Source organism: Salvelinus alpinus, chromosome 28, assembly GCF_045679555.1.
Source record: "Salvelinus alpinus chromosome 28, SLU_Salpinus.1, whole genome shotgun sequence".
Taxonomy (NCBI): Eukaryota; Metazoa; Chordata; class Actinopteri; order Salmoniformes; family Salmonidae; genus Salvelinus; species Salvelinus alpinus.
The window spans coordinates 25,884,802-25,898,395 of NC_092113.1; the positions used below are offsets into that span (position 1 = coordinate 25,884,802).

Here is a 13,594-nt window from a genome sequence, read left to right on the forward strand (position 1 = left end):
TTTGCATGTTCTCTCCTCTCCCCTCAGCCTCCGAGTGGCCTGTCACAACCTCATCCACCACTCCTACTTCACCAACCTCATCCTTGTCTTCATCATCGCCAGTAGCATTTCTCTGGCTGCTGAGGATCCAATCAGAGCTCACTCCTTTAGGAACAACGTAAGGCAAACAAACAAAGAAACTAAAGAGCCTCTAGATATCTCCTCAGCCAACAGTCAGTCCCGACCTCACAACCAAACACAAACTACTGCCCAATCAATATATAACTGTCATTGATTCGACTGTTCACACTCTCACTCAACTCTGCCATACATCTACCGCCACTGCTCAACAGTTTCAACCAAAACTACTGTTCTCATACTCACTCACCTTACACCGGCCACCACCAAATAGTGTTTCAATATGGCTGTCATAATCCTGACTTAGGATATCTTGTCTATCCTCAGATGCTTGGCTATGCTGACTATGCATTCACCTCCATATTCACTGTGGAAATTATATTGAAGGTAAAATATGACCAAATATGAATATATACTTCATTTTGGAATGTTCCTTCATTGTGAATTGACAATGTTCTGCATAGGCTATCTTTCCTGCTGGCAGTGGCTGTATCAGTGGGGGATGGTGGGAGGAGCTATAGCAGAACAGGCTCATTGTAATGGCTGGAATGGAATCAATAGAACGGTATCAAACACTTCAAACATATGGAAACCACATGTTTGACTCCATTTCATTCATTCCATTCCAGCCATTACTATGAGCCCATCCTCCTATCGCTCCTCCCACCAGCCTCCACTGAGCTTTATGTCTATCTGTAAACATATATAGTCGTACACATGGCATTGTTAGTGCCATTTAGAATCCCCCTTAACTCTTGTGATTTTTCTCCCTCTCTAGGTGACAGTTTTCGGTGCGTTCCTTCATCCCGGATCGTTCTGTAGGAATGCCTTTAACCTTCTGGACCTACTGGTTGTCAGTGTGTCGCTCGCGTCCTTCTTCCTCCAGTGAGTATCTGTCAGAATGTTAGCCCAGCAGGCTCGAACCTCCAGCTTTAAAGCTTGTGCCTGAGGTGAAGCAGGGGGTCCATTGACAAAATGGTACAATAACTTTCAACCAACCTTTACTTGCCAATACTGCCTTTATTATTTGAATGGCTCTGGTGTCTTTTAACCTTCTGTTTCCAGTTGCAGGTGGAACTCCAAAAACCAGAGAATATTCAGAAAAATATTAAATCCACTTTTTCTATCGAGCAGGGTTGGGTAGGTTACTTTCTAAATGTAATCTGTTGCAGTTACTAGTTACCTGTCCAAAATTGTAATCAGTAATGGAACATTTGGATTACCCAAACTCAGTAACTTAATATGATTACTTTAAGTTGCTTTTGGATTACTTTCCCCTTAAGAGGCATTAGAAGAAAACATACAACTAATAAAATGTAAAATTAATTTGATAAATTGATAAAATTGATCCATGAAACGTATTTGGTGCGTCATCATAGTGGTCTCTGACTTGTATCCAGACTCACTCAGGTGGATTAAACTGAAACTTGTGCCTTTTTTCAATGCTGAAATGAATGTCATTGAGAAAACAGAAAGATGACACAATGTATTTTTTCGCAAACATCTTCTCTGAATTTAAAAGTAATGCAAGAAGTAATCATCTAGTATCTGTAATCTGATTACAATATCTTTGCTGGTAATGTAACTGGTTACAGTTTTTGTAATCGTATTAAATGTAACTGATTGCATGTACATGTAATCAGTTACTCCTCAACCCTGGTATCGAGTGAGAAATGGCCTTTCACATGTGTGTAAATATTTGTTTGTGTTGTTTGAGTCGCTCTGCGTGATGTGCTGTCATCATCTTCTTCATGTGGCTACTGCCACATTGCTTAGAAATGACGAAGATGTTGTAAAATGCCAGATGTCCGGCAACTAAGATGGTGAGGAACCTCCTCTCGAGGTGCAAGAAGTGGATTTAATATTTCTCTGAATATTCTGTTTTTTGGAGTTTCACCTGCAACTGGAAAAGAGAGACACTGGTGCATTCCGAAACAGGAGTTATGAAAAGTATCGGCAAGTAAAGGTTGGTCGAAAATACTGGAGCTGTACCATGCTTTTCAATGGACCATTGGATCAAAGGCCATCACAAGGTAGTTAGCTAGCTATGCAGATGGATGTAAGATTTGATCAGCTGTCAGTGTGTGGATGTGTTATATTGACATAATACTGTAACAGCACTCTCTGCTGGTCAGACAAGAACAGGTCTTTGTGATTCATTCTCACACTCTTATCTGCCTCTCTTATATTCTCAGTTCCAGCGCTATCTCTGTGGTCAAGATTTTCAGGGTACTCAAAGTGCTCAGGCCTCTTCGAGCAATCAACAGAGCCAAAGGACTCAAGGTAATCGTTTGAACACTTTGACCACCTCTCTCTCGCTCTCTCAAATACAATTGAAGTCAGAAGTTTACATACACTTAGGTTGGAGTCATTAAAACTCATTTTTCAACCACTCCACAAATTTCTTGTTAACAAACTATAGTTTTGGCAAGTCGGTTAGGACATCTACTTTGTGCATGACACAAGTAATTGTTCCAACAATTGTTTACAGACAGATTATTTCACTTATAATTCACTGTTTCACAATTCCAGTGGGTCAGAAGTTTACATACATTAAGTTGACTGTGTGTTAAGAGAATATCTTTCTCAATGTTCATAAACTGAACGTCACTTAAACTACTCTGTCTGTTACTAAGAATTTGTAAGGTTCTCATTGAAATGAAACAGACAGAGTCCAGTGCACAATTGTCAGCAATGTTTATTCACGAGAGATCTGCTGTGCATATACAAAAACGTCCCTTTTATAATATTCTCTTAACCTACGCACATACATACACACTAAACTTTGGATTCTCTCTTCTTCTCCTGGAGTCTCAACAAAGTTTATTACCACACATACCACACATAAGACATGGAGAGTTCCAGCTCTCCATGTCCTATCTTATCTCCCCAGAGTTTTCTTTAGGCACACACATACCTTCCTCTCTTCCCATGTACATGCTACATAACCTCTTTCTTATTGACTAACATTATTTATCAATACAGAAAAACAGGGTAGAATTCAATTAGTTATAGTTCTACGTTAAATGTATACATCATTTAGTCATTATTCATAAAATTCATAACACTGTGCCTTTAAACAGCTTGGAAAATTCCAGAAAATGATGTCATGGCTTTAGAAGTTTCTGATAGGCTAATTTACATACTTTGAGTCAATTGGAGGTGTACCTGTGGATGTATAACAAGACCTACCTTCAAACTCAGTGCCTCTTTGCTTGATATCATGGGAAAATCAAAATAAATCAGCCAAGACCTCAGAAAAAAATTGTGGACCTCCACAAGTTTGGTTCATCCTTGGGAGCAATTTCCAAACGCCTGAAGGTACCACGTTCATCTGTACAAACAATAGTACGCAAGTATAAACACCATGGGACCACGCAGCCGTCATACCTCTGAGGAAGGAGACACGTTCTGTCTCCTAGAGATGAACGTACTTTGGTGCGAAAAGTGCAAATCAATCCCAGAACAACAGCAAAGGACGTTGTGAAGATGCTGGAGGAAATGGGTACAAAAGTATCTATATCCACAGTAAAACGAGTCTTATATCAACATAACATGATAGGCCGCTCAGCAAGGAAGAAGCCACTGCTCCAAAACCGCCATTAAAAAAGCCAGACTACGGTTTGCAACTGCACATGGGGACAAAGGTCGTACTTTTTGGAGAAATGTCCTCTGGTCTGATGAAACAAAAATAGAACTGTTTGGCCATAATGACCATTGTTATGTTTGGAGGAAAAGCAGGGAGGCTTGCAAGCCGAAGCATGGGGGTGGCAGCATCATGTTGTGGGGGTTCTTTGCTGCAGGTGGTAATGGTGCACTTCACAAAATAGATGGTATCAGGAGGAAGGAAAATGATGTGGATATATTGAAGCAACATCTCAAGACATCAGTCAGGAAGTTCAAGCTTGGTCGCAAATGGGTCTTCCAAATGGACAATGATCCCAAGCATACTTCCAAAGTTGTGGCAAAATGGCTTAAGGACAACAAAGTCCAGGTATTGGGGTGGCCATCACAAAGCCCTGACCTCAATCCTATAGAAAATGTGTGGGCAGAACTGAAAAAGCGTGTGCGATCAAGGAGGCCTACAAACCAGACTCGGTTACACCAGCTCTGTCAGGAGGAATAGGCCAAAATGAGTTTATTGTGGGAACCTTGTGGAAGGCTACCCGCAATGTTTGACCCAAGTTAAACAATTTAAAGGCAATGCAACAAAATACTAATTGAGTGTATGTAAACTTCTGACCCACTGGGAATGTGATGAATGAAATAAAAGCTGAAATAAATCATTCTCTCTACTACTATTCTGACATTTTACATTCTTAAAATAAAGTGGTGATCCTAACTGACCTAAGACAGGGAATTGTTACTAGGATTAAATGTCAGGAATTGTATAAAACTGAGTTTAAATGTATTTGGCTATGGTGTGTGTAAACTTCCGACTGTAACTGCAAACGTGGTCTTGTCTCTGCTTTTGTTGGCAGAATGTAGTACAGTGCGTGTTTGTGGCAATCAAAACAATCGGAAACATCTTGATCGTCACAACGCTCCTCCAGTTCATGTTTGCTTGTATTGGAGTGCAGCTCTTCAAGGTACTTGGTCATTGCTTTTAGCAGTACTTTGAAAATACTCTGTATGTTGTCTCCTCATTATAAAGCCATGTGTTTTTCTGCTCTGTGTATTACAGGGAAGATTCTACAGTTGCACTGATGAAGCTAAACACACTCCATATGAGTGCATGTAAGACTTAATATTTTGTCATTTATTTGTCTTTTAGCCAATGCCTCACTCAAATTCCTGTCATGACATACTACAGTATATGTGATTACTAATAAGCATAGCTGTGTGTGTGTGTGTGTGTGTGTGTGTGTGTGTGTGTGTGTGTGTGTGTGTGTGTGTGTGTGTGTGTGTGTGTGTGTGTGTGTGTGTGTGTGTGTGTGTGTGTGTGTGTGTGCGCGCGTGTGTTTTGTGTTTTAGGGGAACATTTGTGGTGTATAAGGACGGTGATATGAATCATCCTATGGTGAGAGAGAGGAAATGGCAAAACAGTGAATTCAACTTTGACAATGTGCTGCAGGGCATGCTGGCCCTGTTCACTGTGTCTACATTTGAAGGCTGGCCGCAGTGAGTACCAAGACCACACATTAGTACATATGATGACTATTTGTTTATATATTATAGTTGTTGTTTTCATCTCTCCCATTATAAACTCGTAGGCTGCTGTACAAGGCCATCGACGCCAATGCAGCAAACCATGGCCCTATTTACAACTACCGTGTGGAAATCTCCATATTCTTCATCATCTACATCATCATCATCGCCTTCTTCATGATGAACATCTTCGTGGGCTTCGTCATCATCACGTTCCGTGAACAGGGAGAATCTGAGTTCAAAAACTGTGAACTGAACAAAAATCAAGTTAGTCCTTTTCCTTGATGAACTTATTATGACGTTCATCACAATCACAAAGCTACTGTACCTTATCATGTGAAAGGCATTCAGTCTACTGAGAATGCGAGTGATCACTTCACCTCCCACCTTCCCTGTGTCTCCTGTCCTGCCCTCCACAGAGACAATGTGTACAGTACGCTCTGAAAGCCAAGCCCATCAAGATCTACATTCCCAGAAACCCATCCCAGCTAAAGTTCTGGAAAATCATCGCCTCCAGCCAGTTTGAGTACATCATGTTTGTCTTAATTCTTCTCAACACCCTCACCTTGGCTGTGCAGGTACAATACTGCAGTTTCAACTACACCTAGTAATAATGTATGCATAATGTACATTGAACCAAAATATAAACGCAACATGTAAAGTGTTGGTCCCATGTTTCATGAGCTGAAATAAAAGATCCCAGGCATTTTCCAAGCACACAAAAAGCTTATTTCTCTCAAATTTAGTGCAGAAATGTATTTACATCCCTGTTAGTGAGCATTTCTCCTTTGCCAAGATAAACCATCTACCTGATAGTTGTGGCATATCAAGAAGCTGATTAAACATCCTTACACAGGTGCACCTTGTCCTGGGGACAATAAAAAGCCACTCTAAAATGTGCAGTTTTGTCACACAACACAATGCCACAGTTTTGAGGGAGCATGCAATTGGCATGCTGACTGCAGGAACGTCCACCAGAGCTGTTACCAGAGAATTGAATGTTAATTTTTCCGCCTCCAACATCGTTTTAGAGAATTTGGCAGTAGGTCCAACTGACCTCACAAACGTAGACCACGTGTATCGTGTTGTGTGGGCAAGCGGTTTGCTGATGTCAACTTTGAACTAAGTGGTCCATGGTGGCGGTGGGGTTATGGTATGGGCAAGCACAAACTACGGACAACTAACAGAATTGCATTTTATCAATGACAATATGAATGCACAGAGATAATGTGACGAGATCCTGAGGCCCATTGTCGTGCCATTCATCCGCCGCTATCCCCGCATGTTTCAGCCTGATAATGCATGGCCCCATGCCGCAAGGATCTGTACACAATTCCTGGAAGCTGAAAATGTCCCAGTTCTTCCATGTCCTGCATAAACACCAGACATGTCACCCATTGAACATGTTTGGGATGCTCTGGATTGACATGTACGAAAGCGTGCTCCAGTTCCCGCCAATACCCAGCAACTTTGCACAGCCATTGAAGAGTAGTGGGACAACATTCCAGAGGGCACAATCAACAGCCTGTCCAATTATATGTGAAGGAGATGTGTCACGCTGCATGAGGGAAATGGTGGTCACACCAGATACTGACTGGTTTTCTGATCAACGTCCCTACTTTTTTTTTTAAGGTATCTGTGACCAACAGATGCATATCTGTATTCCCAGTCATGTGACATTCATAGATTAGGGCCTAATGAATTTATTTCAATTGACTGATTTCCTTATACTGTATGAACTGTAACTCAGTAAAATCTTTGAAATTGTTGCATGTTGCGTTTACATTTTTGTTCAGTATATTTTACAACAGGAATAAGATTGTAAACTGTTTACATGTATTGCCCTGCAGCATTATGAGCAGTCTAAAACATTCAACTCTGTGATGGACATCCTCAACTTGATCTTCACAGCCCTATTTACCATAGAGATGGTCATCAAGCTACTGGCTCTCAGAACACATGTGAGTTCAACAGGCTTTCACTGGACACATTTTGATATCAATACTGTGTTCTAATGTTCCATGTTCTAATGTTCCGATACCATGTTCTAATGTTCCATGCTGTTGACTGTGTTTGTGTGTGTCTGTATATCCAGCAATATTTCATTGATGCTTGGAACACCTTTGATGCTCTGATAGTTGTGGGCAGTGTGCTAGACATCATGGTCTCAGAGCTTAGTGTGAGTACTATCTCTGTATCTCCTTTAACTACTTCATGTTACATCATCTCTTGCATCTTCAGCCATTTCTTTACGTTAGGGAAACATGTGATGCTTAGAAAACGCTTGGAAGATAGACCTGCAACTCTATTTGTGTACAGTTATTCATTGTAACATCTCAAGGTCAGTTTAACAAACACATTGCTTTATAATACTCTTGTGTAGGGTATGCTACAGTCAGAATAACTGTTGGATGTTCATATATGTCAGGGCTCTCCCGCCCTGTTCCTGGAAAGCCACCCTCCTGTAGGTTTTCGCTCCAACCTTCATTATAACTAACCTGATTCATCATATCAACCAGCTAATTATTAGAATCAGCTGCGCTAGATTAGAGTTGGAATGTAAACCTACAGAATGGTAGCTCTGCAGGAACAGGGTTGGAGAGCTCTGATATATGGTATCTAATGTATATTTTTCTGTTTTTTTCAATTTCAGGGAGGAGATGAGGATGGAGAAGTAAGACCACGACAGGGACACAACTCTCTCCTCTCTGTCTGTCTGTGTCTATCTCTCACCTTCTCTCTCTTTCTGCCTCTCTTTTTCTCTCTGTCACTCTCTTTCAAAAAATGATTTCCTTTAATCTCTCTCCATAAATTGTGTGAAAACAAGCTTCTGTTCCCGAAACCTCTGTGTTTCTCTCCAGGTCATCGAGGCCGCAGCCAAAGCCGCAGCTGTAGCTGTAGCCGTACCTGGAGCTCCACCCGGGGCCAAGAAGGAAAGCGGAAAAGTATCCATCACATTCTTCCGTTTGTTCCGAGTCTTGCGATTGGTCAAGCTGCTCAGCAAAGGGGAGGGCATTCGAACCCTCCTCTGGACTTTTGTCAAGTCCCTCCAGGTCAGTGTTATGCTCAGACAGATGTCAAGACAAACAAACAGAGAGACAGACAGACATGCACAGTGACGTTTGATTTATATTTTGTAAATAAAATGTAAGTTTCTACCTCTCACAGGCCTTGCCATATGTCGGTCTCCTTATTGCTATGATCTTCTTCATCTACGCTGTGATCGGCATGCAGGTGGGTCTCCTCCCATGTATTGTATCCCCTTCAAAAGTATTTAAAATGCAGCTGGTGACAATATGGCCTATGCTCACACCTTTTGCAGACATTTGGAAAGATTGCTATAGATGACAACTCACATATCAACAGGAACAACAACTTTCAGACCTTCTTCATGTCTGTCCTACTGCTCTTCAGGTGAGCTCTGCAGGAAGAGAGAGAGAAATAGTAAATAGGTAGAAACTCAACCACGTTCTCCTTTTCTCCCGTAGCTATCCACTCTTTGTTTCCCCTCTGTTCTCTTCTTTTCTCTTCTCTGCAGCCTCTCCTCCTGTGTCTTCTTTACTTTCCTCAGTCCTAATGTGTGTGCTGTTCCTGTAGGTGTGCAACCGGAGAGCAGTGGCAGGAGATCATGTTGGCAGCATTGCCAGGGAGACGCTGTGACCCTGAGTCAGACTTTGAGCCCGGGGAGGAGAGCATGTGCGGCAGCAACCTGGCCTACATCTACTTCATCAGCTTCTTCATGCTCTGCGCTTTCCTGGTGAGACGCCAAGGCAGGGAGAGAGGAAGGGAGGGAGGAGGTGGTGTCAGAGGAAGGAGGGGAAATCTGTATGTGAGAGGTCTCTGTTGCGAAAGAGAAGTTTATCTCAATGAGACCAACCTGTATAAATAAGGGAAAAATATAGAAATGTTGACTGCAGCCATTCTGAAGCAGACCGGCTGTGATCAATACACTCCATGTTCCTCTTCTCAGATCATTAACTTGTTCATTGCTGTCATCATGGACAACTTTGAGTACCTGACCAGGGATTGGACCGTACTGGGTACTCATCACCTGGACGAGTTCAAACGAGTCTGGTCGGATTATGACCCAGAGGCCACGTAAGAGACGACTCTCTCTCTTTTTTATTTATTTAAAATAATGTATTTTAATGTAAATGGTCTTAACAACCCAATTAAAAGAAAAAATATACACATTCTCTTAAAATTGAAAGGAAAGGAAACCCATTAATAATTTCTTATTTTTCTCTTCTCATCTATCCCTTTTCCCCATTTGGTCCTTTATTTCCAATGGCTTGTAGTGGAGCTGTGTACATTGTGCTGTTTTTTTTCTTTGTTGCAGGGGTCGAATCAAACATATAGATGTGGTCACTATGCTGCGCAGGATCCAGCCACCCCTTGGTTTTGGCAAACTGTGCCCCCATCGTGTGGCCTGCAAGGTAGGGCAGATCATATTTTAATGTTAAAAGTTGCATAAATGAAAAAGTATAATAAACGTATTAGCTTGTATAATTGAATGTTTGATATATGTCAGGGAGTGTGCAGTGATAATGATATCCTTAAAATTACGTTTTATTCATCAAAGTCAGACTCCCACTTAATATATCAAGACAGGCTACATGTCCTACAGTCTCTCTGTACCCATACAAGCCTGTCTAATCTAGCGGATCAGTGGAATTTACTCCTTCAGTCTTGGCTGCCTTTCCTCCTCTTCCCCCTGCCAATCCAATTAAACCCTCCCTCTCTCCTCCTTCTCCACTTCCTCTCCCTTTCTACCGCTCTTCCTCTCATCTGCTTGCTTGTCCTGTCAGAGGCTGGTTGCTATGAACGTGCCGCTGCACAGTGATGGGACAGTTACCTTCAACGCTACCCTGTTTGCGCTGGTCAGAACCTCACTCAAGATCAAGACTGACGGTCAGTCAGCACACACACAGTGTATCATTCACACATCATTATTTAGTGCAGTGGTGCTTGCAGCCTTTACTCCTGTTTTTTTAAAGGTCTTGTGTCACTCCACTAGGTCCCGTTGACCAGGACAACGAGGAGCTCAGGGCCATCATTAAGAAGATATGGAAGCGCACTAAACCCAAGCTCCTTGAAGAGGTCATTCCACCCCCTAGAGGTAAACCTCAGGAGGTGCCATTTTAGCCAACTAGACAGAGACGTATTACCGTATACTACCGTATAACCACACAGACCACTCTAATGGTAGTTTTAAAGTTACAGAAATACAGGTTTCTTTCTGTATCTCCCTAGGATATTTGTCTGTGTTTTTTAAAATCTTAGTCCTTCTCTATCACTTTCCCATTTGCCTCCTCCCTTTGTTTAAAATTATTATTTTTCCATTCTCCTCCTCTGTGACGATTCTTCTTGACTTAGGGGAAGAGGTCACTTGTGGGAAGTTCTATGCCAGCTTCTTGATCCAGGACTACTTTAAGAAGTTCCGCAAGAGGAAGGAGCGGGAGAGGAAGAAGAAGGGAAAGGACAAGAAAGACTCTCTCCAGGTATACCAGTTACCTGTTTACACTTGTTGCTGTTTGGTGACTGTGTGTTTGTGTATCACACTTTGTGTGTTTGTGTGTGTGTGGCAGGCGGGGCTACGGTCACTGCAGGCACTGGCCCCAGAGTTGCATCTGGCCTTGGCAATGGAGGGAGAGGAGGAGGAGGGTATGGAGGGAGAGTTGGACGAAGAGTTTTTCAAAGTAAGTATCTCCTATTGACTGTCATTAGTGTATCAAAACAGTATGTACTAACATTTTTTTATTTCACCTTTATTTAACCAGATTGGCCAGTTGTGAACAAGTTCTCATTTACAACTGCAACCTGGCCAAGATAAAGCAAAGCAGTGCAACACAAACAACATCAGAGTTATACATGGAATAAACAAACTTAGTCAATAACACAATAGAAAAAAGTCTATATAAAGTGTGTGCAAATGGCGTGAGGAGGTAAGGCAATAAATAGGCCATAGTAGCGAAGTAATTACAATTTAGCAGATTAACACAGGAGTGATAGATGTGCAAGTAGAAATACTGGTGTGCAAAAGAGCAAGAAAGTAAATAAAAAACAATATGGGGATGAGGTAGGTAGGTTGGATGGGCTATTTACAGATGGGCTGTGTACAGCTGCAGCGATAGGTTAGCTGCTCAGATAGCTGATGTTTAAAGTTGGTGAGGGAGATATAAGTCTCCCACTTCAATGATTTTTGCAATTCGTTACAGTCATTGGCAGCAGAGAACTGGAAAGAAAGGCGGCCAAAATGATTTGTCCTTTCTATTTTGACATTGATCAAATAAGCAAATATCACTTACAGTAGGTAAACATAATAAATGTTTCTATAGTGTTTACAACAAGCAGCAGTTGACTGTATATTAAAGCTGATCTCTCTGTTTTCCCCTTCCTCCAGAATGAAAATGTTTTTGAAGATCCAGGCACCTCTGCCACCAATACTTCATCCACCACTCCCATACCAGCTGACATGGAGGAGCCCACCACCACCGTTTTCATGGAGCCCTTCGTCGAGCCCACTATATTCAGCGACGTGGTCACAGAACAGCCATTAACAGCCAGTGAGAGATCAGAATCAGCTCTGTCATCCTTTGATGTGGTGATTGAACAGCCAATGAGATCTGAGGCCCTCCTTCCACCAGAAGAAGCGCCAGCCCCATCCCCGCCCCTCCCAGCCCCAGCCACATCACCACCAAAAGATCCATCCCCTCCCCAACCAGCACCGAACCCATCCCCACCACAGGCCCCATCCCCTCCCCAACCAGCACCAGCCCCACCCCCACCACAGGTTGCTTCTCCGCCACAAATGGTTGCCCAATCCCAACCTCAAATAGTGGTAGCCCCACCAGAACCAGAGGCAGCTCAAATAGTGTTAGAGGCAGCTGCTGCCCCACCTCAAACAGATCCAGTGATGGAGGGAAGAGGAGGTGAAACTTACGCTGCACAGCAGGTGTACTACCAACAGTACCCAGTGGGCATGCTAACAAACGACAGGTAAGTGGAAAGGGGAGAGAGGCAGATCTAGGTTAATGAAGCTTATTTGAAGAGCGTGCGTGCGTGCATAAGTGTTCCCTTTCCCTTCACAGGTATGCGTATCAAGAGCAACCTGCAGCATCCCATATCCCACCAGAGTACATGCAGAGTCATGCTCCTAACTTCACCAACGGGAGTGTTGCAGGAGTACCCTACGGAAATGGAAATGGCATGAATGGGAATGGCTACAATGGCGTTATGAATGGTATGAATGGAGTTAGCATGAGTGGCTACACTGGCAATGGTTACATAGGAAATGGCTACAATGGCAACGGATTGGAGCCGTATGTCCGGAGACGTGTTCTTCCTCCCACTCCTGCAGGTAATCATCACATGGTCTCAGTATTTCTCCTCAACACCAGTAGAATCAGTAGAACTAGAAACACCCAGTAACCGTCTTAGTACATTTCCATGTATTTTCCCTTCCAGGTCGTAAGCCGCCCTCCTTTAACATCCAGTGTCTGCGGGCACAGCATAGCGCGGGTGACATCCCCATCCCTGGCACATATGAGAGTAACTCGCCCCCATGCAGATCTAGACTGGTGAGAAACACACACATGCAAAAGAATAGTCAACAAATGCTCACTGAATCAGAGACATTTTGATTTTAATTTAATAATAGAAATCAAGATTGTCATTTTCCTCTTGGCGTTGTCATCCGTCGTCCTCCAGACCCTTGACTCCCGCCGCAGCAGTGTCTCCTCCATGTCCTCGGCCTCCTGGGCCAACAATGGAGGAGGACCTGCAGGGTCAATGCCAGGTGCAGGGGTGTCAGCAACATCAGCAGCAGCCGCAAAGAGAGGGCGTCTGCTCTACGCCCCTCTGATGCTGGTGGATGAGGCCGGGGGCACCCAGCAGCTGTGGGGAGACAGGACCCAGGCCACCTCCAGCCTCCCTGCTGTTGCAACTAGGCCCAGCGGCTGGTACCCTGGAGCCCCATCACTCCCCATGCACACGCCCCAGAACAGGAGCTACACCAACGGCAGAGTGCCCTCCCAGATCAGCCAAAGACTCATAGAGAAGGGCAGTGCAAACAGCCTGGTGGAGTCGGTAAGTGATGAATAAAACAAAACGTCCAGCTAAAAATCCCAAGGCTACATATTGTTAACCGGTAGGCTATACCTTATCTGCCTAATGGTGAGTGGAGGAGTCAAGCGCACTCCAAGCGTCAGTAATTTACCTGAAAATTAGCTTTGCTTTCCAAAAAAGTATATTTGCCTAAGTCAGTGATTTACACCCCATGAAAGTTCCCCTTTTAGAATGTTTATGAATATTCAATAAACATTTGTAT

The 13,594-nt window shown here is 43.1% G+C and overlaps 1 protein-coding gene across 1 annotated transcript in view; it reads left to right on the forward strand.

Moving 5' to 3' along the window:
* The window catches only part of LOC139557506 (voltage-dependent L-type calcium channel subunit alpha-1D-like), a 41,671-nt gene that overhangs the window by 27,770 nt on the left and 307 nt on the right, over positions 1-13,594 (forward strand). The window contains exons 20-45 of the mRNA XM_071372441.1: positions 28-157; positions 445-504; positions 896-1,002; positions 2,313-2,400; positions 4,599-4,706; positions 4,802-4,854; positions 5,092-5,238; positions 5,331-5,532; positions 5,685-5,843; positions 7,116-7,226; positions 7,361-7,444; positions 7,919-7,925; positions 8,173-8,318; positions 8,434-8,499; positions 8,588-8,679; positions 8,863-9,022; positions 9,236-9,363; positions 9,605-9,701; positions 10,074-10,176; positions 10,283-10,384; positions 10,642-10,766; positions 10,854-10,964; positions 11,669-12,264; positions 12,357-12,625; positions 12,733-12,845; positions 12,976-13,353. Of these exons, the coding sequence (XP_071228542.1) occupies positions 28-157; positions 445-504; positions 896-1,002; positions 2,313-2,400; positions 4,599-4,706; positions 4,802-4,854; positions 5,092-5,238; positions 5,331-5,532; positions 5,685-5,843; positions 7,116-7,226; positions 7,361-7,444; positions 7,919-7,925; positions 8,173-8,318; positions 8,434-8,499; positions 8,588-8,679; positions 8,863-9,022; positions 9,236-9,363; positions 9,605-9,701; positions 10,074-10,176; positions 10,283-10,384; positions 10,642-10,766; positions 10,854-10,964; positions 11,669-12,264; positions 12,357-12,625; positions 12,733-12,845; positions 12,976-13,353 (3,742 nt within the window). The remainder of the gene's footprint in view (positions 1-27; positions 158-444; positions 505-895; positions 1,003-2,312; positions 2,401-4,598; positions 4,707-4,801; positions 4,855-5,091; positions 5,239-5,330; positions 5,533-5,684; positions 5,844-7,115; positions 7,227-7,360; positions 7,445-7,918; positions 7,926-8,172; positions 8,319-8,433; positions 8,500-8,587; positions 8,680-8,862; positions 9,023-9,235; positions 9,364-9,604; positions 9,702-10,073; positions 10,177-10,282; positions 10,385-10,641; positions 10,767-10,853; positions 10,965-11,668; positions 12,265-12,356; positions 12,626-12,732; positions 12,846-12,975; positions 13,354-13,594) is intronic.